Genomic DNA, 27,719 nt, shown 5'->3' on the forward strand with positions numbered 1-27,719 from the left:
CCGGAATAGGTCAGAAGGTGAAAAAATTGAGGGAGAACCAGGAAATAGGGCCACTATGGCTCTGAGGAAGAGCAGGCAGGGAGATTTTGCTGAAAACAGCAGGACTGGTGCATATGTTTTAATGCAAGAAATATAACAGGTAAGATAGATAGAACATGGAGAACATAGAAAAATACAGCACAGAACAGGCCCTTCGGCCACGATGTTGTGCCAAACTTTTGTCCTAGATTAAGAACAAATTAATCTACACCCCACCATTCTACCGTGATCCATGTACCTATCCAATAGCCGTTTGAAGGTCCCTAATGTTTCCGACTCAACTGCTTCCGCAGGCAGTACATTCCATGCCCCCACTACTCTCTGGGTAAAGAAGCTAACTCTGACATCCCCCTTTATCTTCCACAATTTACCTTAAATTTATGTCCCCTTGTAATTGTTTGTTCCACCCGGGGAAAACGTTTCTGACTGTCTACTCTATCAATTCCCCTGATCATCTAATAAACATCTAACAAGTCGCCCCTCATCCTTCTCCGTTCTAATGAGAAAAGGCCTAGCACCCTCAAACTTTCCCCGCACGACCTACTCTCCATTGCAGACACCATCCTGGTAAATCTCCTTTGCACCTTTTCCAAAGCTTCCACATCCTTCCTAAATTGAGGTGACCAGAACTGCACACATTTAATTTCATTTTCAGTACCCCAAATGTGGCCTTACCAAGGTTTTGTACAGCTGCATCATCACCTCACGGCTCTTAAATTCAATCCCTCTTCTAATGACCGCTAGCACACCATAGGCCTTCTCACAGCTCTATCCACTTGAGTGGCAACTATCAAAGATCTATGAACATAGACCGCAAGATCTCTCTGCTCCTCCACATTGCCAAGAACCCTACCATTAACCCTGTATTCCACATTCATATTTGTCCTCCCAAAATGGACAACCTCACACTTTTCAGGGTTAAACCCCATCTGCCACTTATCAGCCCAGCTCTGCATCCTATCTTTGTCTCTTTGCAGCCGGCAACGGCCCTCCTCACTATCCACAACTCCACCAATCTTCATTTTGTCTGAAAATTTACTGACCCACCCTTCAACTCCCTCATCCAAGTCATCAATGAAAATCACAAACAGCAGAGGACCCATGACTGATCCCTGCTGTACGCCACTGGTAACTGAGCTCCAGGCTTAATATTTGCCATCCACCACCACTCTCTGACTTCTATCGGTTAGCCAGTTCGTTAGCCAACTGGCAAAATGTCCCACTATCCTATGCCTCCTTACTTTCTGCACATGGGGAACCATATCAAATGCCTTATAAAAATCTATGTACACTACATCCACTGCGTTACCTTCATCCACGTGCTTGGTCACCTCTTCAAAGAATTCAATAAGACTTGTGAGGCAAAACCTACCCCTCACAAATCCGTGCTGACTATCCCTGATCAAGCAGTATCTTTCCAGATGCTCAGATATCCTATCGCTCAGTACCGTTTCCATTACTTTGCCTACCACCGAAGTAGAACTAACTGGCCTGTAATTCCCAGGGTTGTTGCTATTCCCTTTTTTTAACAGGGGCACGACGTTCGCCACTCTCCAATCCCCTGGTACCACCTCTGTTGACAGTGAGGACAAAACAATAATTGCCAAAGGCTCTGCAATTTTATCTCTTGCTTCCCACAGAATCTTTGGATATACCCCGGGAGGCCCGGGGGACTTGTCTATCCTGAAGTTTTTCAAAATACCCAACACATCTTCCTTCCTAACAAGTATGTCCTCGAGCTTACCAATCTGTTTCACACTGTCCTCTCCATCAAAATGGCCCCTTTCATTCGTAAATACTGAAGAAAAGTACTCGTTCAAGACCTCTCCTATCTCTTCAGACTCGATACACAATCTCCCGCTACTGTCCTTGATCGGACCTATCCTCGTTCTAGTCATTCTCATATTTCTGACGTATGTGTACTGGGGTTTTCCTTGATCCTACCCGCCATAGACCTTTCCTGCCCTTTCTTAGCTCTCATAATCCTTTTCTTCAGTTCCCTCCTGGCAATCTTGTATCCATCCAGAGCCCTGCCTGAACCATGTTTCCTCAGCCTTACATAAGTATCCTTCTTACTCTTAACAAGACATTCAAGCTCTCTTGTCAACCATGGTTCCCTCAGTCGACCACCTCTTCCCTGCCTGACAGGGACATACATATCAAGGACACGTCGTATCTGTTCCTTGAAAAAGATCCATATTTCAATTGTGTCCTTCCCTGACAGCCTATGGTCTTCACTTATGCACTTCAGTTATTGTCTGACAGCATCGTATTTACCTTACCCCAACTGTAAAGCTTACCCTGTTGCACGTACCTATCCTTCTCCATTACTAAAGTGAAAGTCGCAGAATTGTGGTCACTATCTCTAAAATGCTCCCCCACTAACAAATCTATCACTTGCCCTGGTTCATTACCAATTACCAAATCCAATATAGCCTCCTCCTGGTCCAACAATCTACATACTGTGTTTAAAAAAAAGCTTCCTGGACATACTGCACAAACACAACCCCATCCAAACTTTTTGATCTAATGAGTTTCCACTCAATATTTGGGAAGTTGCAGTCACCCATGACTACTACCCTGTGACTTCTGCACCTTTCCAAAATGTGTTTCCCAATCTGTTCCTCCACATCTCTGCTGTCATTGGGGGGGGGGGGGGGGGGGGCGGCGATAGAAAACTCCCAACAAGGTGACTGCTCCTTTACTATTTCTGACTACAACCCTGACTACCTGAGTAGGCAGATCTTCCCCGAACTGCGTTTCTGCAGCTGTTATACTATCTCTAATTAACAATGCAACCCCCCTTCCACCTCTTTTACCACCCTCCCTAATCTTATTGAAACATCTATAACCAAGAAACTCCAACAACCATTTCTGCCCCCCTTCTATCCAGGTTTCCGTGATGGCCATCACATCGTAGTCCCACGTGCTGATCCATGCCTTAGGTTCACCCACCTTATTCCTGATGCTTCTACTGTTGAAGTTATACACGCTTCAACCCATCTCCGTGCCTGCAAGTACTCTCCTTTGTCAGTGTTACCTTCCCCACTGCCTCACTACACGCTTTGACGTCCGAAACGTCGGCTACCTTAGTTGCTGAACTGTAGATCCGGTTCCCATTCCCCAGCCAAATTGGTTTCAACCCTCCCAAAGAGTACAAGAAAAACTCCCTCCCAGGATATCGGTGTCCCTCTGGTTCGGATGCATCCCGTCCTGCTTGTACAGGTCCCGCCTTCCCCAGAATGCGCTCCAATTATCCAGATACCTGAAGCCCTCCCTCCTACACCATTCTTGCAGCAACGTGTTCAACTGCAGTCTCTCCCTATTCCTGGCCTCGCTATCACCGGCAACAAACCAGAGATGATAACTCTGTCTGTCCTGGCTTTTAACTTCCAGCCTAACTCCCGAAACTTGTTTATTACATCCACACCTCTTCCTACCTACGTCGTTGGTATCAATGTGCACCACGACTTCTGGCTACTCCCCCTCCCCCTTAAGGGTCCTGAAGACACGATCCGAGACATCCCTGGCCCTGGCACCCAGGAGGCAACATAACTTCCGGGAGTCTCGCTCGTGTCCACAGAATTTCCCATCTGTTCCACTAACCATTGAGTCTCCTATCACTATTGCTTTTCTATTCTCCCCCTTCCCTTCAGAGCCCCAGAGTCAGACTCAGTGCGAGAGACCTGGCCGCTAGGGCCTTCACCCAGTAGTTCATCCCCGCCAACAGCATTTAAAACGGTGTACTTGTTTTGAAGGGTAACGGCCACGAGGGATCCCTGCACTTTTTCCCCATTCATTTTCTTTCCCCTTGCTCTTGTCCTGTACCTTGGGTGTGGTAACCTCCCTGTAACTCTTGTCTATTACCCCATCTGCCTCCCGGATGATGCGAGGTTCATCCAGCTCCAGCTTCAGTTCTCTAACACGGTCTCTGAGGAGTTGGAGTTGGGTGCACTTCCCGCAGGTATCGTCAGGGGGTTCACCGGTGGTATCCCTCACCACCCACATCCTACAGGAGGAGCATGCAACAGCCCTAGCCTCCATCTCCTCTTACCTTACAGACTATAGCTGCCGCGTGGGTCAACTGGAACTCCGCCCTCCGACGCTGCTCCCAGTCAGCTGCACTCTCTGTAAACTCACGGTTTCCTTCACGCTCTTTGAGGAAATTTAGGAAATAAAATGAAAGGAGCACCTTACTCCCTCCTCAGCTAACTCCCTCAGTCATCAAACTCTCACAATAGCACTCAAATGCACCCAAATTCAGCACTCAGTGCAAACAAAGTCTGCTCTGTAGCACACTCCCATTTATACTGTGAATCTAGCCTCTGGAAACTGGCCTAATCCAATTAACTAATTAACATGCTCTCGCTGCAAGCAGCTACAAGTAGAGCCTTTGTTTAAAGCTGATTGAAAATTCACCATCTTCGAAAACAAATAGCAACTTTTAAGTTAATTAACTGAATAAACGAAAAACTAGACTTTATATATAAATGGACCCTTATTACCCTCAGTCACCAAACTTTCACTAGAGCACTCAAATGCACCCAAATTCAGCACTCAGTGCAAACAAAGTCTGCTCCGTAGCCGGCTCCCATTCATACTGTGAATCTAGCCTCTGAAAACTGGCCTAATCCAATTAACTAATTAACAAGCTCCAGCTGGAAGTAGCTACAAGTAGAACCTTTGTTTAAAGCTGATTGAAAATTCAGCGTCTTCTAAACCAAACAACTTGTCGGTGAATGCTCCAGTCTCCTTCTTAATCCCCAACCTTACATGCCCCCCCCCCCCCCTTCTGCCCTCCCAGCCCTGTGTCTGTGGTGGGAGTGGGACCACCTAGAGCCTGGTGCTGTAGGCACCCTCCCAGGTTGAAGGCCCTGCTGTCTGCCTCTATCCTCCCACCCCTCTGTCTGAGGTGGGAGTGGGACCATCCAGGGCTGCAGGTCCTGCCTTCTATCCTCCCACCCCTCTACCTGAGGTGGGAGTGGGACTACCTGCGGCCTATTGCTGCAACCCCCCCCCCACCCCTGGGATGAAGGCCCTGCTGCCTGCCTCTGTCCTCCCACCCCTCATCTTGAGGTGGGAGTGGGACCACCTGGGGCCTATTGCTGCAGGCCCCCTCCTGCGGTGAAGACCCTGCTGCCGGCCTCTGACCTCCCACCCCTCTACCTGGGTGGGAGTGGGATGTCCAGGGCTACAGGTCCTGCCTTCTGCACTGAAATTCCTCTGCCTGAGGTCGGATTGGACCACCAGGGGCTCGGGCAAAGGACTTTGTTTCGGGCCCCTGCAGCACTGAAGAGCGTCGTCCGCCCGCCTTTTTAGCATCTGTGGCGGGTGTGGGGCAGTTTGGGACTTTGCTTTAGCCCCCTCCAGGGCTGAAGACCGTTGCCCCGCTCTGCTGAGGCCCTGCAGCACATTTCCTTTGTTGCATCTACTGTTGTGGTGCCACACCCATCACCCCACCCACCCCCCTACCCTTCCCTCTAGCACCTGGATATCAGTTGCACGGCCGGGCTGTACCAGGGCTGGGAATGACCAGCACCTCAGGGGAATCCTCCATTCTGCCCGGGCACGGCGGCCAAGAACATATGCGAGGGCGACAGCCTCTCGACCTTCTGCTGCTTTCGCGGCCCCCACGCCCTTCCGCCTACTAACGCGGCAACTTGGCGTCAAGTGTTATGCCCACCGCACCATGACCATCGAGGCGTGCACTCGTTCGATGGCCGGGGCCGTCGGCCCCTCGGCCATCGGGGCCGCCTCGCGGATGTACGGCAAGGCCGTGTTTTCCTGCGGGCCGAGCAGGCGATCCACCGGGCCCTGGAAAGGGGGCTCGCGGTGGGCGGGACACACGGGGCTGTGGGCCCGCTGGAGGCCATCACCGAGCGTGTCATTCTTTCAAACGTCCCGCTCGCCCTCCCCACTGAGCTCCTCCTCCCCATCTCAATTTACTGGAGGAGGTCAGCTCCGGGGTGGCGCCGCTGACTCTCGGCTTTAGGGACCCCTCCCGCCGCCATGTATACTCCTTCCGGCGTCAGGTTTTTATCCGCCTGACCCGGGAGGAGGTCACGGAGGGAGGTTTTGTGGTCTCCCACCAAGGGAAGGACCACAAGGTATTTTGGTCGACAGGTGACATGCAGGGGGCTGGGGCATATTCGCCGGAACTGCCCCACCCTAACGACCGCCGTTAATAACACCTCCACGGCGACAGCGGCTGCACTAGCCCCCACTCTCCTCTACCATCGTCTGCCCAGCAGCCGCCCCCCGATAACACCGCGGCAGCTGGCGGGGGCGGGGGGGGGGGGGGGCTCCGTTAGACCAGAGGCAGCCTAAAAAGGCTAAAACGAGGACGGCACGGCGGTCAGACCGGGCCCACTCAGACCTTGGAACCATCACGGGTACTGACCCCGTGCCCGTCTCAGCCAATTCCGACGTCGCAGAATCACCTCCGGATACCGCCGCTGTCTCACAACAACACGAGGGGCCCGGAGAGACCACCTCACAGTCTCCGGGGGACAGTGGGAGCCTGTGTATGGCCCCAAGCTGGAGGCTGTTCTGGCCTCGCCACAACCCCAGGAGCTGGGCGATGCGGGGGGGGGGGGGGGGGGGGCGACGCTGCCGAGGGCCCTCCAGCGGTGGAGCAAGATGAGACTGTCCCCCGCAAGCGTCGCCTGTCCAAGCCGGAGGAGGTGGTGTGTCTCGCTGCCCCCTACCCGGGCAAGCGGGGTTGGGTTTCTCCGGTGTTTATACCAGCCACTGTGAAGCCCAGCCCCGGTAAAAAGAAAGCCAGGGCGGTCTCCAAGGCCGTCCAGGCGTCCGAGCTGCCGTCGTCTCCGAGCAGGGAGGCCAGGGGTCGGGCGGAGACGTGCCCCCCGAGGGTTCGTTCCCCGGTGGAGTTTCACTCCTCGGTCGCCTCCTTTTGTTCGTCGCCAGGGGCCGGCGGCAGCCACCACAGCCCCTATATATTCGGATCGTGGGCTGGCGACGGCGAGGAAGGCACCCTGCTCACGACACCAAAGCAGACGATGCCAGAGAGCTCAGGTTCCATCCCGCAGCTGTTCAGTCGCCGCCGCCCACAGACCCTGAATCGCGGGGGGCGGGGGGGGGGGGGGGGGGGGTTGGGGAGCCTGCGAGGGACCCGCCTGAGGACGATCCAGGGGGTGGGATCGACTCGGGCCTCGGGCTAGCCGGTGGGCCCGTGTTGCCCGCCACACTCCATGTGGCGGGGGATCGGGCTCGGAGGAGGAAGGCTGCTCGGTGACGGGTGAGGAGGAGGATTTAGATGCACTCTGCAGCGAGGCAGAGGGCGCCCTCACACCCGGCAACGAGTCTCCCCTCATCGGCTCGGGACAACTCCGAGCATTTTTGTAAATGTGTCATGGTCACCAGGACTGTGTACGGCTGGCCCTGGATAGCTGGGAAAATCTGGGACTGCTCTTCGAATCTGCCCGCGTCGATGCCAAAGAGATGCGGGAATTCCAACAGGACCAGGGGGAGCAGCACCAAGCTGTTCTGTTCTGCTCCCTCTGTGCACTGAATAAAGGTGTTGGTGAATGATAAACACTACTACTGACATGAAGGTAGCCATAGCCAGCCTCAACATCAACGGCAGCAAGGACGCACATCGCCGTTTCCAGTGTCTCTCTATCCTTCGGGATGGAAAGTACAGGGTGTACTTCCTGTAGGAAACCCAAACCATTCTGGGTGACGAAGCTCGGTGGACCCTGGAGTGGCCTTCATGAGTCACTTGGCCCCACGTTCGGGCGGGGTGGTTTTCTTGTTTGGCTCCACATTTTCAGCCGGAGATCTTGGGGGTCAAGGAGCCAGTGCCAGGCGGTCTGTTGCACTTAACGGTCCGCATGTCTACGCTCCCCCGGTCGGGCCGCAGCAGGCGACTTTCATTAAAAAAGTGTCCACTCTTCTAGGTACCACCCCGGTCGGCGAGTGCATCGTCCTCGGAGGGGATTTTAATTGCACCCTCCAGGACAAGGACCGTGGTGGAGTCCAGGGCTGCTCGGCGGTGGTGGTGAAGTTGAGGGACCTGGTTAGGTCCTTCGACTTGGTGGACGTCTGGTGGACTCTCCATCCTGAATTGCGGCTGTACACCTTTGTGCGCCCTCCGTTCAGAGCATCCAGAATCAACCATCTTTACATTTCCAAGACGTACTTGCCCAGCGTTCCGACGGCCTCTGTGGAGCAGGTGCCGTGCTCGGATCACCATCTGGTGTGGGCGGGGCTCGCACCGTCCCGCGCTCAGACACAGTCTGGCACGTTAACAACCTGCTGCTGGAGGACGAGCGGTTCCTGGACTCGTCTCGCCGTTTCTGGGCCGGCTGGAGGTTTGAGGCTATGGTGGGACGTGGGCAAGACAACGTCCACGCCTTCGGTCAGCGGTTCACGGAGGTTTCAACGGTGGGACGGAACTCCACGATCGCCAAATTGGTTGAGGAACTCTTCGATCTGGAGTCACGTCTTGCTCAGCCCGATGAGGACCCGGGCGGGTGTAGAGAGAAAAGAATGGGTTGCTGCGGGACCTGCAACTTGCCGGGTCCTGCGGCGCGTACGTCAGGTCACGGATCCGTCTCCTGACGGACATGGACCGCGGCTCTCCCTTCTTCTACTGGAAAGAGGACGCGGGGCCCGTCGAGAGATTTCTATGCTGCTGGCCGACGACGGGTCCCTCATCTCGGATCCGGAGGTGGTCAGGAACCATCAGGGACATTTACTCCGACGACTTCTCTCCGGATCCGTCCAGCGAGGACGCTTGCAGAGTTCTGTGCGAGTACCTGCCGCAGGTCGGGCCGGAGGGCGCCGGGAGGCTCAATCAAACTATCAACCTCCAAGAGCTGAGCGGCGCCCTGGACAGCTTGTCACGGGGCAAAACCCCCGGGCTGGACGGGCTGACTGTGGTGTTCTTCTGGGCGTTCTGGAATGCCCTGGGGAGCGACAATGCGGGGCTCCTGGGGGATTGGATTGCGACCGAGGAAATGCCCCTTTCGTGGCACAGGGCGGTCATTGCCCTGCTGCCCAAGAAGGCGATCTCCGCCTACTTAAAAACTGGCGGCCGGTCTCCCTCCTCAACACAGACTACAAAATCTTTGCCACGGCGATAGCTTTACGCCTTGGCCCCGTGCTGGAGCACATGATTCACCCTGACCAGGCCTACACAGGGCCGAGCTGCGCCATTTATGACACCATCCATCTGGTCAGGGACATTATTCATTTCACCCAGGTGACTGGTATGCCGAGCGACACTCCTGTCTCTTGACCAGGAGAAGGCATTCGACAGGGTGGGGCACGAGTATCTGCTCGGGACTCTGCGAGCTTTTGGGCTCGGGACGCACTTTGTCGCCCGGATCCGATTACTGTACGCCACCTCAGAGTGTCTGATTAAGGTTAACGGGTCCCTGATGCCGCCCCTTTGCTTTGGGAGAGGGGTGCGTCAGGGCTGCCCCTTGTCCGGCCAACTTTATTTTGTATGCATGGAGCCTTTCCTGCACCTCCTGCGGAGGTGGTTGTCAGGGCTGGTTCTGCACGAGCCGGACCTGGGGGTGGTCCTCTCGGCTTACGCTGCTGACGTGCTCCTCATTTTCACTGACCCCGGTGACCTGCGGAGGATGTGGGAGTGCCAGGTTTTGTACACCGCCGCGTCCTCTGCTAGGATCAACTGGGCAAAATGTTCCGGACTCCTGATCGGTCCGTGGCAGATGGACCCCCTGCCGGACGACCTCAAGCCCTTTAGCTGGAGCCGGACCAACATCCTCTACTTGGGAGTCCATCTTTGCCCACCAGCGGAAGCCTGGCCGGCGAATTGGCAGGAGCTGGAGACCAAGGTCACCACTCGCCTGGGACGCTGGGCAGGACTTCTCCGAGTGCTGTCCCACAGGGGTCGAGTTCTCATCATAAACCAGCTGTTCGCCCCTATGCTGTGGTATCGGCTGGTCATTTTGACCGCTCCTCCTGACATTGTCACACGCATCCAGATAACATTGCTTCGGTTCTTCTGGGACAAAGGATTGCACTGGGTCGCTGCGGAGGTCTTAAGTCTCTCGATTGCGGAGGGCGGTTTGCCGCTGATGTGCCTTCGCAGCCAGATTGCGACTTTCCACCTTCAGACTCTGCAGCAATACTTGTAAGTTGAGCCTCCTCCATGATGTTGTGTCCTGCCGACGTATTTCTTCTGCCAGGTGCACCGCCTGAACTATGACGTGCAGCTCCTGTTTGTAGACCGGAATGTTCTTCGGAATTATTTGTTGGCTCTGCAGTCTTGCACCAGGATTTCTTCAAAGTCTGGAACACGGACGCCACGCGCCGCAGCTCTCCCCGACAGGTGCAGTGGCTGTCGTAAGGGAGCCCCTGCTCAGGACTCCGCACCGCCGCCAATATCCATTCAGGTGGCTGGCGGAGCGGAGGGCTGTGACCAGGATCGGGAACATGCTGGGTGGTGGAGGAGCGGGCTAGACGACACCCAACGAGCTTGCCAGCTGCAGAGTGGTGTCTGTCCGGTGCGCGGCCAATGCTATCCAAGACCTCAAAACGGTCATGCTCAGCCCTGTGGGCACGCTTATGTGGTGGCATCCCATCTGAGCGGACCCCTGCTCGCATGGAATTCCACATTGGTCCCAGACCCCGGAACCCCCACACCCCCGGTTGCTGGTGCCCCATAGCCCCAGCCACCTCGTGGAAATACCCTTTGTGCCCTTTCGCACTGCACGGAGGGGTTTCCTGTACGGCCTGCTGTTCCGCACCTTCCACCTCCTTGTCCTCATCCGCCACCCGGACACGACTTGGCGTGCTTCGTTGCCATCCGGCGGCGGAAGTCCCCACTGCAGGTCCCTCTGCGGAGGTGTCCTCCCCATAAAACATGGAGACCTGGGGTGGGGGGGGGGGGGGGGGGGGTACTGCGCATGGCACTGCCGTGCAACTATCATTTAAATCACTTCACTGCTCTGCCAGAGACCTGGTGGAGACCGTGGAGCACGTTTATGTTGTATGTCCGAGGCTGTACTCCCTTTTTGGCTTCTTGACAACGTTGTTTTTGAGTGTTTCTTTGCACTTCAGCCCCACGCTCCTGATCTATGAACATCCGGTGCGCAGGTGGGCAGAGAAGGTGGAGGACCCCCTCGTGAACCTGCTCCTGGGCCTGGCCAAACTTGCCAGGCAAGTTTTTAGGTCCAGGCAGCGGGCGGCCGAGGGGGTCGTCCAGCCTGATTATCTGCCCATTTTCCGCCATCTCGTGTCCGGCCGGGTGTCCCTGGAGAGGGAGCATGCGGTGTCCACGGACACACTGGAGGCTTTCCGTGCTCGGTGGGCACCGCAGGGGTTGGATTGCCTTATCGACCCCGGTTTTCACACTTTAATTTGACTGGTTTTTGATAAGTTTCTGTTTCCTTTCTCGTTCTTTTTCGGCTGTGCTCCACTCGTCGTTTTGGGGCACTCCCCTCTTTTGTTTTCTCCATCAGTTACTTTATGTTCTTTTGTTTAGTTTTCATACGTAGCATCACGCCAGTGTCAGTGGCAGATGCTGGCCTAATCCTGCACGTGCAGATAAACGTACAGCTCACAGATTCACAAAACCACAAAAAAACAACAAAAAATAATAAAAAATAAAACACATACACAAAACATAAATTGGAGTAGTGAGACCCTAGAAAAGGTCTAAACCAAACAGCAACTTTGAAGTTAATTAACTAACTAAAAGAAAGACCAAACTTTAGATAAAAATTAACCCTTATTATCCCTCAGTCACCAAATTCTGAACTTAGAGCTCGGATTAGTACTTGGAACTATGATGTTGTTGCCATTACAGAGGCCTGTTTGAGGGAAGGGCAGGATTGGCAGCGAAACATTTGAGGATTTAGATGTTTCAGGTGGGATAGAGGGGGTGTAAAATGGGTGGAGGAGTTGCGCTATGTGTTACGGAGAATATCACAGTTGTACTGCGGGAGGACACCTCAGAGGGCAGCGAGGCTACATGGGAAGAGATTAGGAATAAGAAGGGTGCAGGCACAATGTTGGGGGTTCACTACAGGGCTCCCAACAGCCAACGGGAGATAGGGAAGCAGATAGGTAGACAGATTTTGGAAAGGAGTAAAAGCAACAGGGTTGTTGTGATGGGAGATTTTAACTTCCCCAATATTGACTGGGACTCACTTAGTGCTAGGTGCTTGGACGGGGCTTGGTTTGGGAGGAGCATCCAGGAGGGCTTCTTAAAACAATATGTAGATAGCCCAACTTGGGAAGGGGCTGTATTGGAGCTGGTATTGGGCATTGACCCCGACCAGGTGGTAGAAATTTCAGAAAGGGAGCACTTCGGGAACAGTGACCGCAATTCAGTATGTTTTAAAGTGCTGGTGGACAAGGATAAGAGTGTTCCGAGGGTGAACGTGCTAAATTTGGGGAAGGCTAATTCGAGCAATATTAGGCGGGAACTGAAGAACATAGATTGAGGGCCGATGTTTGAGGGTAAACCGACATTTGACACGTGGGAGGCTTTCAAATGTCAGTTGAAAGGAATTCAGGACCGGCATGTTCCTCTGAGGAAGAAGGATAAATATGGGAAATTTCGGGATCCTTTGATAACGAGAGATATAGTGGGCCTCGTCAAAAAGAAAAAGGAGGCATTTTTCAGGGCTAGAAAGCTGGGGACAACCGAAACCTGTGTGCAATAAAAGGCAAGTAGGAATGAACTTAAGCAAGGAGTCAGGAGGCCTAAAATGGGTCACGAAAGGTCATTGGCAAATAGGGTTAAGGAAAATCCCAAGACTTTTTACGTGTTCATAAAAAGCAAGAGGGTAGCCAGGGAAAGGGTTGGCCCACTAAAGACCATGGGAAGGGAATCTATGTGTGGTGCCAGAGGAAATGGACGAGGTACTAAATGAATACTTTGCATCAGTATACGCCAAAGAGAAGGAAATGGTGGATGTTGAGTTTGGAGAAGGGTGTGTAGATAGCCTGGGTCACATTGCGATCCGAACAGGCGAGGTGTTGGGCGTCTTGAAAAATATTAAGGTGGATAAGTCCCCAGGGCCTGATGGGATCTACCACAGCATACTAAAGGGGGGAAGAGAGGAAATTGCTGAGGCCTTGACAGAAACCATTGGATCATCACTGTCTTCAGGCACTGGACAATAGCCAATGTTGTTTCTTTGTTTAAGAAGGGTAGAAAGGATAATCCAGGGAACTACAGGCCGGTGAGCCTTACGTCAGTGGTAGGGAAATTACTGGAGAGAATTCTTTGAGACAGGATCTACTCCCATTTCGAAGCAAGTGAAAGAATTAGTGAGAGGCAGCACGCTTTTCGGAAGGGGAGGCCGTGCCTCACTAACTTGATAGAGTTTTTCGAGAGGTCACGAAGATGATTGATGCAGGTAGGGCAGTGGATGTTGTCTATATGGACTTCAGTAAGGCCTTTGACAAGGTTCCTCATGGCAGACTGATACAAAAGGTGAAGTCACACGGGATCAGAGGTGAGTTGGCAAGAAGGAGACAGAACTGACTAGGTCATAGAAGGCATAGAGTAGCATTAGAAGGGTGCTTTTCTGATTGGAGGGCTGTGACGAGTGGTGTTCTGCAGGGATCAGTGCTGGGACCTTTGCTGTTCGTTGTATATATAAATTATTTGGAGGAAAATGTAACTGGTCTGATTAGTAAGTTTGCGGATGACACAGAGGTTGCTGGAATTGCGGATAGCGATGAGGACTGTCAGAGGCGACAGCAGGATTTAGATCGTTTGGATACTTGGCCGGCGAGATGGCAGCTGGAGTTCAATCTGGACAAATGTGAGGTAATACATTTTGGAAGATCTAATACTGGTACGTAATACACAGTGAATGGTAGAACCCTCAATAGTATTGACAGTCAGAGAGATCTTGGTGTACAGATCCACAGGTCACTGTGAGTGGCAACACAGGTGGAGAAGGTAGCCAAGAAGGCATACGGCATGCTTGCCTTCTATGGCCAGGGCATTGAGAATACAAATTGGCAAGTCATGTTGCAGCTGTATAGAACCTTAGTTAGGCCACACTTGGAGTACAGTGTTCACTTTTGGTCGCCACATTACCAGAAGGATGTGGAAGCTTTAGTGAGGGTGGAGAAGAGATTTTCCAGGATGTTGCCTGGTATGGAAGGCATTAGCTATGAGGAGAGTTTGAATAAACTTGGTTTGTTCTCACTGGAATGAAGGAGGTTGAGTGCGACCTGATAGAGGTTATAAAAGTATGAGGGGCATAGACAGAGTGTATAGTCAGAGAATTGTTTCGAGGGTACAGGGGTCAATTACTAGGGGGCATAGGTTTAAGGTTCGAGGGCCAAGGTTTGGAGGATATGTACGAGGTAAAATTTTTATTCAGAGGGTAGTTGGTGCATGGATCTCGCTGCCGGAGTAACTGGTGGAAGCAGGGACGATAGTGACGTTTAAGGAGCATCTTGAGAAATACATGAATAGGATGAGAATGGAGGGTTACGGACCCCGAAAATGTAGAAGATTTTAGCTTAGATGGGCAGCATGGTCGGCGCAGACCTGGAAGACAAAAAGGCCTGTTCCTGCGCTGTATTTTTCTTTGTTCTTTGTTCTATAACGTTTATTATAGTGCAGTTTTTGCAACGATAATGGTGTGTGTGTTTCTCTACGTTTTACGTTACAAAAAATCAGAGCAGGGTTCATTCAATTTTCTGTGAAAACTCATTCTGTATTCGGTGAACAATTGCTGCAGGAAACTCAAGTCAATGTTCTTTTTCCACTTCTGAGCCTCTGATTTCGTACAGCAGTTTGAATAGATAAACATAATCAAAGAGTGTGAACACAACTTTAAACCAGTGGAGAACAAACGTTTGCAACAGTATAAAAGTAATTCCCTCTTTACATTGATTTTGACGTATGTAAACATACCATTTCTCCAGAAGCAGGAGATCCATCTTCAGCTGTCACTATGCATTGAAAATAAAAATTGCAAAACGCAATTGTCAGATTCTCTTTTTTTTACAGAATTTGTGTGATACAAAAATAACTCCAGCTTTGAACAAACAGACCATATTATGTTATAGATATGCATTAACAGAACGAATATGAATCATGAGCCAAATCATGATTCAGGGGGCTGGTTTAACACAGTTAGATAAACAGCTGGCTTGTCATGCAGAACAGTGCCAGCAGCGTGGGTTCAATTCCCGTATTGGCTTTCCCGAACAGGCACCAGAATGTGGCGACTAGGGCATTTTCACAGTAACTTCATTGAAGCCCGACTTTTGACAATAAGCGATTATTATTCCTATTATGATATTCTAATCTTTTTCAATCTTGAATTTTTGTCATGCGAAAGATGAACATAAAATATCGGGATCGAATTCAAATTAAACTCTTTATATGCATTTTTCTAGCATGCGCAGACCATTCAAATATTTAACTGAAAAATGAAACGGTCAATTCTGCACTCAAGTTTTGACTGACATACGATCTTTTCTCTTCAAACGTGTTCAATTTAAATGGTTAAATCTGTCCTTACCCATGCAATTAAATAAATTGCAATGCCTTCCGATGATGATCCCAAGCACGAGACAGACGAAACCGCTGATGACGCACCCACCAACCGTGAACAAGTGAAATTTTGGGCCGATGTCTGCAAAGGTAATGAATGTTGCTGAGAACGTTCTGTGTGTATGCCCCACGACAAAACCAATAAATCCAAAAGGACTGAACAATTATCGACATAAAAAAATATTCAATTACCCTATTTCCTGTATCTGTGCAACACTAATTTGATTCAGGCACATGGAATTTCAAATGAGAGCAATAGTACAACATTAGTTGACCTCGTTGTTCTGTCTTCATTCATACGTGCATTGTGTTCCTTCAATTTTTCACCCACATGCTGAACGGAACGGACTACCGTGTACCGACAACTCAACAACCAGGAACACTACAGACAGTTTCCCACAGATCCGACCAAGGAACACACCCGCCAACTCAACAGACTGATCAAGACCTTGGATCCAAATCTTCAGAGCACCCTACGTGCTCTCATCCCACGTACTCCCCGCGTTGGAGATCTCTACTGCCTCCCGGAAATACACGAGGCCAACACACCAGGCCGTCCTATCGTATCAGGCAATGGGATCCTGCATGAGAACATCTCTGGCTACATCGAGGGCATCTTGAAACCCATCGTACAAGGAATGCTCATCCTCTGCTGCGAAACGACGGACTTCCTACAGAAACTCAGCACCCATGGATCAGTTGAACCAGGAACATGCTTCGTCACAACGGACATCTCGGCGCTCTACACCAGCATACCCCATGATGGCAGCATTGCTGCAACAGCCTCAGTACTCAATACCGACAACTGCCAATCTCCAGACGCAATTCTGCACTCATTCGCTTCATTCTGGATCACAATGTCTTCACCTTCGACAAAAAGTTCTTCATCCAGACGCACGGAACAGTGACGGGGACCAGCTTCCCACCTCACTATGCTAACATCTTCATGCACAAGTTTCAACAAGACCTCCTCACCGCACAGGAGCTTCAACCTACATTATACACCAGATACATCAATGACATTTTTTTCCTCTGGACCCATGGCGAAGAATCACTAAAAAGACTACACGGTGACATAAATAAGTTGCATCCCACCATCAGACTCACCATGGACTACTCGCCTAAATCGGTTGCATTCTTGGACACACTCATCTCCATCAAGGATGGTCACCTCAGCACTTCACTTTACCACGAGCTCACGGATAACCTCACGATGCTCCACTTCTCCAGATTCCGCACTAAACACAATTAAAGAAGCTATTTCCTATGGACAAGCCCCCCGAATACACAGGATCTGCTCAGACGAGGAGGAGCGTAACAGACATCTACAGACGCTGAAAGATGCCCTTGTATGAATGGGATATAGCGCTCGACTCATCGATCGACAGTTACAACGCGCCATAGCAAAATACTGCACCAAGCTCTTCAGAAGACAAACATGGGACACAACCGACAGAATACCCTTCGTCGTCCAGTACTTCCCCGGAGCAGAGAAACAACAACATTTTTTTCGCAGCCTTCAACACCTCATCGATGAAGATGAACATTTTGCCAAGTCATCCCCACACCCTCACTACTTGCCTTCAAACAACCGCATAACTGCAGCAAACAACCCAGCCTTCAGAACAGCGACCACGACACCAGAAAGAAAAGAAAGAAAATTGCTTATTGTCACAAGTAGGCTTCAAATGAAGTTACTGTGAAAAGCCGTTAGTGGCCACATTCCAGCGCCTGTTCAGGGAGACAGGTACGGGAATTGAACCGTGCTGCTGGCCTGCCTTGGTCTGCTTTCAAAGCCAGCGATTGAGCCCTGTGCTAAACCTGCCCCTTTTCCAACCACAAAACCCCTCCATGGCAATCTCTGCAAGACGTGCCAGATCATTGACATTGGTACCACTATTACACATGAGAATACCACCCACTAGTTACACAGTACATACTCATGCGACTCGGCCAATGTTGTCTACCTCATACGCTGCAGGAAAGGATGTCCTGAAGCGTGGTACATTGGCGAGACCATGCAGATGCTGTGACAACGGATGAACGGACATCACGCGACAATCACCAGGCAGGAATGTTCCCTTCCAGTCGGGGAGCACTTCAGCAGTCAAGGACATTCAGCCTCTGATCTCCGGGTAAGCGTTCTCTTCAGGAAGCGCGACAACGCAAAATCGCCGGGCAGAAACGTCTAGCCAACCTCCGCATGCATGAGTATGGCCTCAACCAGGACCTTGGATTCATGTTGCATTACATCCCCCCCCCCCCTCCCACCATCTGGCCTGGGCTTGCAAAGTCCTACCAACTGTCCTGGTTTGAGATAATTCACACCTCTTTAACCTGGGGCTACCCCTATCTCTCGATCTCTGAAGACGTAATTACCTGCAAATGCTCGCATTCAAAGCATTGTCTTGCATCTTTGACTTTGTCTATAAATATGTTTCTGGAACATACCTCTTCATTCACCTGAGGAAGGAGCTTTGCTCCGAAAGCTAGTGATTTGAAACAAACCTGTTGAACTTTAACCTGGTGTTGTTGGACTTCTTAATGTGCTCACCCCAGTCCAACGCCGGCATCTCCACATCATGGCCTTCAGTTTTTGTTTAGGCTGTATTGTTGAGTGTCACTTTTCAAACATTTACCTTGGACAAGCTGGGTCTGACAGTAGATTTGCTATCCCCAACTCGGAAGACACACAGTCGACAGTTCGCAATTCTGGCTTTGCAAATGAAAATTAACATGGGAAGCATCTTTTCAGTGTGCATTTTAAAAAGCTTTACTCGTATCGTTTACATGAGCTCTGAGGTAGTCAATGGCTGATGGCAAAAGGCATATGCCGTTTTCAGTGCAATAGTGCTTCGGTTGAACGGGAATGATATGTACTCGAAGCAATAAACTAACAAAGGACAACTGGGGGCATTTGACTCTCAGAATAAACAAGGCTGTAGTTAATACGTGTAGAAATGTTTCTCAACTATCGACAACTGAAGACGGTCTCGCAGTTAGAGACGAACATAGGACACCTGAGAAGCACAGAATGAGGCAGGGCTCTAGGACGATAGACAGTTTAACATGCCATTTATGTTTAATGTCATTTGGAGCTGGTCTCAAAGCTTAACATTTAATATTTTGATTGGTAAGCTTTAATAATTTATGAAGTCCAAAGAGTGCACTTTGGAGACGCCAAGAAGAGAGAATATACTGGGAAAAAATGATTATGTCGCAATGGAGAAAAATATTACGGGCGAGATGGTGGCGTTGTTGCATTTGTAACTGGACAAGTAATCCGTGGACGCGGGGTAATGCTCTGGAAGCTCAGCTTCAAAACAGCAGATGGTGCAATCTGAATTCAATCAATACAAAGCTGGAATTTAACTTTATGAACGTTGTGAAAGCATAGTTAATTTTCGTAAAGACCGAATGTTCTTTAGGTAAGAAAAAACTGCCGTCCTTGCATCTTATGGCCTGGCCTTCCTTTGACTCTTCAATGGCGTAACACGCCTCTCAGTTTGCACTGAGTGCTGCATTTGTTGCATTTGAGTGCTATAGTGAGAGTTTGGTGACTGAGGGAGTGCTGAATTTGGTGCATTTGAGTGCTGTAGGGAGAGTTTGGTGACTGAGGGAGTTAGGTGAGGACGGAGTAAGGTGCTCCTTTCATTTTGTTTCCTACATTTCCGCAAAGAGCGAGAAGGGAGCCAGGAGATTACAGAGAGTGCAGCTGACTGGGAGCAGAGTCGGAGGGCGGAGGTCCAGTTGGTCCACAGGGCAGTTATATTCTGTAAGGTAAGAGGGGATGGAGGCTAGGCCAGTTGCATGCTCCTCCTGTAGGATGTGGGTGGTGAGGGATACCACCGGTGTCCCCGCTGACTATACCTGCGGGAAATGCACCCAACTCCAGCTCCTCAGAGACCGTGTTAGGAAACTGGAGCTGGAGCTGGATGAACTGCGGATCATCCGGGAGGCAGAGGGGATGATAGAGAGGAGTTACAGGGAGGAAACCACACCCAAGGTACAGGACAAGAGTAGCTGGGTTACAGTCATGGGAAAGAATACAAACAGGCAGACAGTGAAGGGATCCCTCGTAGCCGTTCCCCTTCAAAACAAGTATACCAATTTGGATGCTGTTGGGGGAGACGACCTACTGGGGGAAGGCCCTAGCGGCCAGGTCTCTGGCACTGAGTCTGGCTCTGGGGCTCAGAAGGGAAGGGGGGGAGAATAGAAAAGCAACAGTCGGAGATTCAATAATTAGGAGAATAGATAGGAGATTCTGTGGTCGCGAGCGAGACTCCTGGAAGGTATGTTGCCTCCCGGGTGCCACGGCCAGCGATGTCTCGGATCATGTTTTCAGGATCCTTAAGGGGAGGGGGAGCAGCCAGAAGTCGTGGTGCACATTGGTACCAATGACGTAGGTAGGAAAAATGGTGTGGAGGTAATAAACGAGGTTAGGGAGTTAGGCTGGAAGTTAAAAGCCAGCACAGACAGAGTTGTCATCTCTGGTTTGTTGCCAGTGCCACGTGATAGCAAGGCGAGGAATAGGGAGAGAGTGCAGTTGAACACGTAGCTGCAGGAATGGTATAGGAGGGAGGGTTTCAGGTATTTGGATAATTGGAGCGCATTCTGGGACCTGTACAAGTAGGACGGGTAGCATCTGAACCAGAGGGGCACCAATATCCTGGGAGGGAGGTTTTCTAGTACTCTTTGGGAGGGTTTAAACTAATTTGGCCAGGGAATGGGAACCGGATTTGTAGTCCAGCAACTAAGATAGCCGATATTCAGGACGCCAAAGCCTGTAGTGAGGCAGTGGGGAAGGGAACACTGACAAAGGAGAGTACTTGCAGGCACGGAGATGGGTTGAAGTGTGTATACTTCAACGCAAGAAGCATCAGGAATAAGGTGGGTGAACTTAAGGCATGGATCGGTACTTGGGATCATCACGGAACCATCACGGAAACTTGGATAGAAGAGGGGCAAAAATGGTTGTTGGAGGTCCCTGGTTATAGATGTTTCAATAAGATTAGTAAGGGTGGTAAAAGAGGTGGGAGTGGCATTGTTAATTAGAGATAGTATAACAGCTGCAGAATGGCTATTCGAGGAGTATCTGCCTACTGAGGTAGTATGGGTTGAAGTCAGAAATCGGAAAGGAGCAGCCACCTTGTTAGGAGTTTTCTATAGGCCCCCCAATAGTAGCAGAGATGTGGAGGAACAGATTGGGAAACAGATTTTGGAAAGGTGCAGAAGTCACAGGGTAGTAGTCATGGGAGACTTCAACTTCTCAAACATTGAGTGCAAACTCTTTAGATCAAATAGTTTGGATGGGGTGGTGTTTGTGCAGTGTGTCCAGGAAGCTTTTCTAACACAGTATGTAGATTGTCCGACCAGAGGGGAGGCAATATTGGATTTGGTACTTGGTAATGAACCAGGGCAAGTGATAGATTTGTTAGTGGGGAGCATTTTGGAGATAGTGACCACAATTCTGTGACTTTCACTTTAGTAATGGAGAGGGATAGGTGCGTGCAACAGGGTAAAATTTACAATTGGGGGAAGGGTAAATACGATGTTGTCAGACAAGAATTGAAGTGCATAAGTTGGGAACATAGGCTGTCAGGGAAGGACACAAAGAACAAAGAACAAAGAAATGTACAGCACAGGAACAGGCCCTTCGGCCCTCCAAGCCCGTGCCGACCATGCTGCCCGACAAAATTACAATCTTCTACACTTCCTGGGTCCGTATCCCTCTATTCCCATCCTATTCATGTATTTGTCAAGATGCCCCTTAAATGTCACTATCATCCCTGCTTCCACCACCTCCTCTGGTAGCGAGTTCCAGGCACCCACTACCCTCTGCGTAAAAAACTTGCCTCGTACATCTACTCTAAACCTTGCCCCTCTCACCTTAAACCTATGAAGTGAAAAAAGTGAAATGTGGAACTTGTTCAAGGAACAGGTACTACGTGTCCTTGATATGTATGTCCCTGTCAGGCAGGGAAGAAATGGTCGAGTGAGGGGACCATGGTTGACACGAGAGGTTCAATGTCTTGTTTAGAGGAAGAAGAAGACATATGTAAGGCTGAGGACACAAGGTTCAGTCAGGGCGCTGGAGGGATACAAGATAGCCAGGAGGGAACTGAAGAAAGGGATTAGGAGAGTTAAGAGAGGGCATGAACAATCTTTGGCGGGTAGGATCAAGGAAAACCCCAAGGCCTTTTACACATATGTGAGAAATATGAGAATGACTAGAGCGAGGGTAGGTCCGATCAAGGACAGTAGCGGGAGATTGTGTATTGAGTCTGAAGAGATAGGAGAGGCCTTGAACGAGTACTTTTCTTTTGTATTTAAAAATGAGAGGTGCCATATTGTTGGAGAGGACAGTATGAAACAGACTGGTAAGCTCGAGGAAATACTTGTTAGGAAGGAAGATGTGTTGGGCATTTTGAAAAACTTGAGGATAGACAAGTCCCCCGGGCCTGACAGGATACCAAAGAGTCTATGGGAAGCAAGAGATGAAATTGCAGAGCCGTTGGCAATGATCTTTTCGTCCTCACTGTCAACAGGGGTGGTACCAGGGGATTGGAGAGTGGCGAATGTCATGTCCCTGTTCAATGAAGGGACTAGGGATAACCCTGGGAATTACAGGCCATTTAGTCTTACTTCGGGGGTAGGCAAAGTAATGGAAAGGATACTGAAGGATAGTATTTCTGAGCATCTGGAAAGACACTGCTTGATTAGGGATAGTCAGCACGGATTTGTGAGGGGTAGGTCTTGCCTTACAAGTCTTATTGAATTCTTTGAGATGGTGACCAAGCATGTGGATGAAGGTAAAGCAGTGGCTGTAGTGCATGGATTTTAGTAAGGCATTTGATAGGGTTCGCCATGGTAGGCTTATGCAGAAAGTAAGGAGGTATGGGATAGTGGGAAATTTGGCCAGTTGGATAACGAACTGGCTAACCGATCAAAGTAAGAGAGTGGTGGTGGATGGCAAATATTCAGCCTGGAGCCCAGTTACCAGTGGCGTACCGCAGGGATCAGTTCTGGGTCCTCTGCTGTTTATTATTTTCATTAATGACTAGGATGAGGGGGTTGAAGGGTGGGTCAGTAAATTTGCAGACGATACGAAGATTGGTGGAGTTGTGGATAGTGAGGAGGGCTGTTGTCGTCTGCAAAGAGACATAGATAGGATGCAGAGCTGGGCTGAGAAGTGGCAGATGGAGATTAACCCTGAAAAGTGTGAGGTTGTCCATTTTGGAAGGACAAATATGAATGCAGAATACAGGGTTAACGGTAGAGTTCTTGGCAATGTGGAGGAGCAGAGAGATCTTGGGGTCTATGTTCATACATCTTTGAAAATTGCCACTCAAGTGGATAGAGCTGTGAAGAAGGCCTATGGTGTGCTAGCATTCATTAACAGAGGGATTGAATTTAAGAGCCGTGAGGTGATGATGCAGCTGTACAAAACTTTGGTAAGGCCACATTTGGGTACTGTGTACAGTTCTGGTCGCCTCATTTTAGGAAGAATGTGGAAACTTTGGAAAAGGTGCCAAGGAGATTTACCAGGATGTTGCCTGGAATGGGGAGTTGGTCTTACGAGGAAAGATTGAGGGTGCTAGGCCTTTTCTCATTAGAACGGAGAAGGATAAGAGGCGACTTGATCGAGGTTTAGTAGATGATCAGGGGAATAGATAGAGTAGACAGTCAGAGACTTTTTCCCCGGGTGGAACAAACCATTACAAGGGGACATAAATTTAAGGTGAATGCTGGAAGATATAGGGGGGATGTCAGACGTAGGTTCTTTACCCAGAGAGTAGTGGGGGCATGGAATGCACTGCCTGTGGAAGTAGTTGAGTCGGAAACATTAGGGACCTTCAAGCAGCTATTGGATAGGTACATGGATTACGGTAGAATGATATAGTGTAGATTAAGTTGTTCTTAAGGGCAGCACGGTAGCATTGTGGATAGCACAATTGCTTCACATCTCCAGTGTCCCAGGTTCGATTCTGGCTTGGGTAACTATCTGTGCGGAGTCTGCACGTCCTCACCGTGTGTGCGTGGGTTTCCTCCGGGTGCTCCGGTTTCCTCACACAGTCCAAAGCTGTGCAGGTTAGGTGGATTGGCCGTGATAAATTGCCCTTTGTGTCCAAAATTGCCCTTAATGTTGGGTGGGGTTGCTGGGTTGTGGAGATAGGGTGGAGGTGTTGACCTTGGGTAGGGTTCTCTTTCCAGGAACCGGTGCAGACTCGATGGGCCGTGTGGCCTCCTTCTGCACTGTAAATTCTACGATAATATCTGATCAATCTAGGACAAAGGTTTGGCACAACATCGTGGACCGGAGAGCCTGTTCTGTGCTGTATTTTCCCCTGTCTATGTCAGTGACAGTAAACCGTGAGCAAGGAGTAAAACTAGACTTAGGTACCATAAAGGACAATTGCAACTGCCACGACCAAATGAAAGATACACTGCAGTAACGCAACAACGCTCGTTCGGCAGACTCGATGGGCCGAATGGCCTCCTTCTGCACTGTAAGTTCTATGATAAACTTCAAAACGCATGACGGCTACCATCTAGATGTATGATGATAGCAGATTCCAGAGATCAACACCACCTGAAGGTTCCCATCCAAATCATTCGGCAGCGTGCCATGCAAATGTGCCGCCGTCCCATCAGGATGACTGGGTCAAATGAAGTTTCTTAAATTGCTTCCCTCACATCACTATGAGTGCGCCTCAACCCCAGAGACTGCAAAGGTTCAATATGTCAGATCATGGCCACCGCCTGAAGGGAACGCACTGCTTGGGGAGCTGGTGGGAGAGGGTAGGAGAGCGGCATTTCAGGGGCATCTTGACAAATATATGAGTATGGTGGGAATGGAAGTACACACACTCCGTACGTGCATACGGTTTTAGTTTAGGCAGGTACCATGGTCGGCGCGGGATTGGAGGACTGAAGGGCCTGTTCCTCTGCTGTATTATTCTTTGTACTTTGAAAATTGGAATTGAGGGAAAGAATCACCGGACCATTGACAGGTTCAACGAAAAGAATGTCCATCATCATCATTGCATCAGATCGATGGTCTGCAGTCCTGTCACATTCAGTCATTAATGGTGGTGAACAATACGCCAACCGATTGGAGGACGATGTTCAACAAATATGTCCGATCTCAGTGATCGTCGAGCCTATGACATTAGCTGAAAAGTTACGCCTAAAGCAGTTGCATTCATCCTCAGAAGTGCCGAGTTGATCATCCATTTCGATCTGCCCCTGACGACCCCTGCAACACAATTGTCTGTCTTCAGCCTATTCGATCCTTTCACGTGGTATCGCGAATGACTGAAGGCATTGGATGCTGCGAAGGCTACATGCCTGAGAATATTCTGACACTGTTAATGAAAACATGTTTACGATATCCTGCATGCACCATAGCCAAGTTTCTGAGTACAACATTGGAATCTGCTCTGCAGGTATGCTCTGCAGACAGAATGCAAGACAAATCCGTCCCGGCATAATAGCTCCCCATCAGTCTACTCTCGACCACTAGAAAAGTGATGCAAGTGTTAAAAACTGTGCAATCAAGCAGTACTTACTTTGAAATGTCCTGACCACTGATGAATAGTTTGTGTTCCTCCATGACCACTCAGCTACTGATCTCTATGTAGTTTTGTTTAAAGCATAGATAAACAGGTGTACTCCAGAGGACAGGTGGCAGTGACTGCCCTAGACGTCATTTGACAGAGTAAGGCATAAATCCACCCCAAAAGCTACAGTCACTGGAAACCAATTATACAAATCCCACTCGTAAATTCATAGAGAACACGAATGAGATCGCTGTGTTTGTTGTTTGTCAGATATAATAAGTCCATACGTTATCGTAGGAGTTCCTCAGGGTTGTGTCTTAGGGATAATGATCTTCAGCTGCTTCATCAAAATTATTCCTTACTGCATTATGTCAGAAGTGAGAAGTTGCATTGACGATTGCACAATGTTGAGCAGCAAAGGAGAATCCTTAGAGCTGAAGTGACTGTAAACAAATGTCGCAAGACCTTGACACTTTCCAGGCTTGCGTTGATACGTGAAATATAAACTATTTAACTACCATCCCTTGATATTCAATGTTATGATCATCTGTTAAGTCGCAAGATCAGCCTCCCGGATGAAAGCAGTCGATTTCCGCGTGAGAACAGCTGGTGAGTCAGTTTCAGCGGGAGCATTGCGGAAGTGGTTGCTGGGAGGTAAGTCTGTCCTTTAAAAGCACTTGTCTTTGCAGGGGCAGGCCAGTCGATTTCGGCGGGAGAACAGCTGGTGAGTCAGTTTCAGCGAGAGCATTGCGGAAGTGGCTGCTGGGAGGTAAGTCAACCTTTAAAAGCACTTGTCTTTGCAGGGGCAGGCCAGTCGATTTCGGCGTGAGAACAGCTGGTGAGTCAGTTTCAGCGGGAGCATTGCGGAAGTGGTTGCTGGGATGTAAGTCTGTCCTTTAAAAGCACTTGTCTTTGCAGGGGCAGGCCAGTCGATTTCGGCGGGAGAATCAGCTGGTGAGTCAGTTTCAGCGGGAGCATTGCGGAAGTGGCTGCTGGGAGGTAAGTCAACCTTTAAAAGCACTTGTCTTTGCAGGGGCAGGCCAGTCGATTTCGGCGTGAGAACAGCTGGTGAGTCAGTTTCAGCGGGAGCATTGTGGAAGTGGTTGCTGGGAGGTAAGTCTGTCCTTTAAAAGCACTTGTCTTTGCAGGGGCAGGCCAGTCGATTTCGGCGTGAGAACAGCTGGTGAGTCAGTTTCAGCGGGAGCATTGCGGAAGTGGCTGCTGGGAGGTAAGTCAACCTTTAAAAGCACTTGTCTTTGCAGGGGCAGGCCAGTCGATTTCGGCGTGAGAACAGCTGGTGAGTCAGTTTCAGCGGGAGCATTGCGGAAGTGGCTGCTGGGAGGTAAGTCAACCTTTAAAAGCACTTGTCTTTGCAGGGGCAGGCCAGTCGATTTCGGCGGGAGTGGAGCTGGCTGGTTAGTCAATTTCAGCAGGAGCTGAGAATTTTTCTTTTTTTTTAAATTAGTTTTTTAGGCGGGAACAGGAAGTCGACCCACGGACGTCTGGGAAGACACTCACCAATAAATTCTGGTGGAGAGGAAACCCAAGACACTACACGTGTAGTGTCTCCCACCCGCCCTCCTCCTCTAACCTAATAATAAAACCCATTGGTCTGAGGTAAGTACCATATTTTATTATATTATTATTATTTTTTATAAAAAATTAATTTAGTTGTTAGCCAGATCTTGGTAGAAAGTAAGAGGAATGGCAGGGAAGGGAGTGTAATGTTCCTCTTGCAGATGTTTGAGGTGAGGGATGCAGTTAGTACCCCTGCTGATTTTACCTGCAGGAAATGCTGCCATCTCCAGCTCCTCCAAGACCGAGTTAGGGAACTGGAGCTGGAGTTGGAAGAACTTTGGATCATTCGAGAGGCAGAAGGGGTCATAGATAGCAGCTTCAGGGAATTAGTTACACCAAAGATTGGAAATAGGTGGGTAACTGTAAGAGAGACTGGGAAAAAGGAGTCAGTGCAGGGATCCCCTGCAGTCGTTCCCCTGAGAAACAAGTAAATCCCGCTTTGGATACTTGTGGGGGGGGGGGACTTACCAGGGGTCAGCCATGGGGTACGGGCCTCTGGCACGGAGTCTGTCCCTGTTGCTCAGAAGGGAAGGGGGGAGAGGAGCAGAGCATTAGTAATTGGGGACTCTATAGTCAGGGGCACAGATAGGAGATTTTGTGGGAGCGTGAGAGACTCACATTTGGTATGTTGCCTCCCAGGTGCAAGGGTACGTGACGTCTCGGATCGTGTTTTCCGGGTCCTTAGGGGGGAGGGGGAGCAGCCCCAAGTCGTGGTCCACATTGGCACTAACGACATAGGTAGGAAAGGGGACAAGGATGTCAGGCAGGCTTTCAGGGAGCTAGGATGGAAGCTCAGAACTAGAACAAACAGAGTTGTTATCTCTGGGTTGTTGCCCGTGCCACGTGATAGTGAGATGAGGAATAGGGAGAGAGAGCATTTAAACACGTGGCTACAGGGATGGTGCAGGCGGGAGGGATTCAGATTTCTGGATAACTGGGGCTCTTTCTGGGGAAGGTGGGACCTCTACAGACAGGATGGTCTACATCTGAACCTGAGGGGCACAAATATC

At 50.0% G+C, this 27,719-nt stretch overlaps 1 protein-coding gene across 1 annotated transcript in view; it reads right to left on the reverse strand.

Moving 5' to 3' along the window:
- Positions 1-27,719, reverse strand: part of LOC140384858 (CD276 antigen homolog) — a 64,833-nt gene that overhangs the window by 24,281 nt on the left and 12,833 nt on the right. The window contains exons 4-5 of the mRNA XM_072466804.1: positions 15,537-15,650; positions 14,924-14,961 (exon numbers count right to left, since the gene is read on the reverse strand). Of these exons, the coding sequence (XP_072322905.1) occupies positions 14,924-14,961; positions 15,537-15,650 (152 nt within the window). The remainder of the gene's footprint in view (positions 1-14,923; positions 14,962-15,536; positions 15,651-27,719) is intronic.

Source organism: Scyliorhinus torazame, chromosome 10, assembly GCF_047496885.1.
Source record: "Scyliorhinus torazame isolate Kashiwa2021f chromosome 10, sScyTor2.1, whole genome shotgun sequence".
In the NCBI taxonomy this organism is placed as follows: domain Eukaryota; kingdom Metazoa; phylum Chordata; class Chondrichthyes; order Carcharhiniformes; family Scyliorhinidae; genus Scyliorhinus; species Scyliorhinus torazame.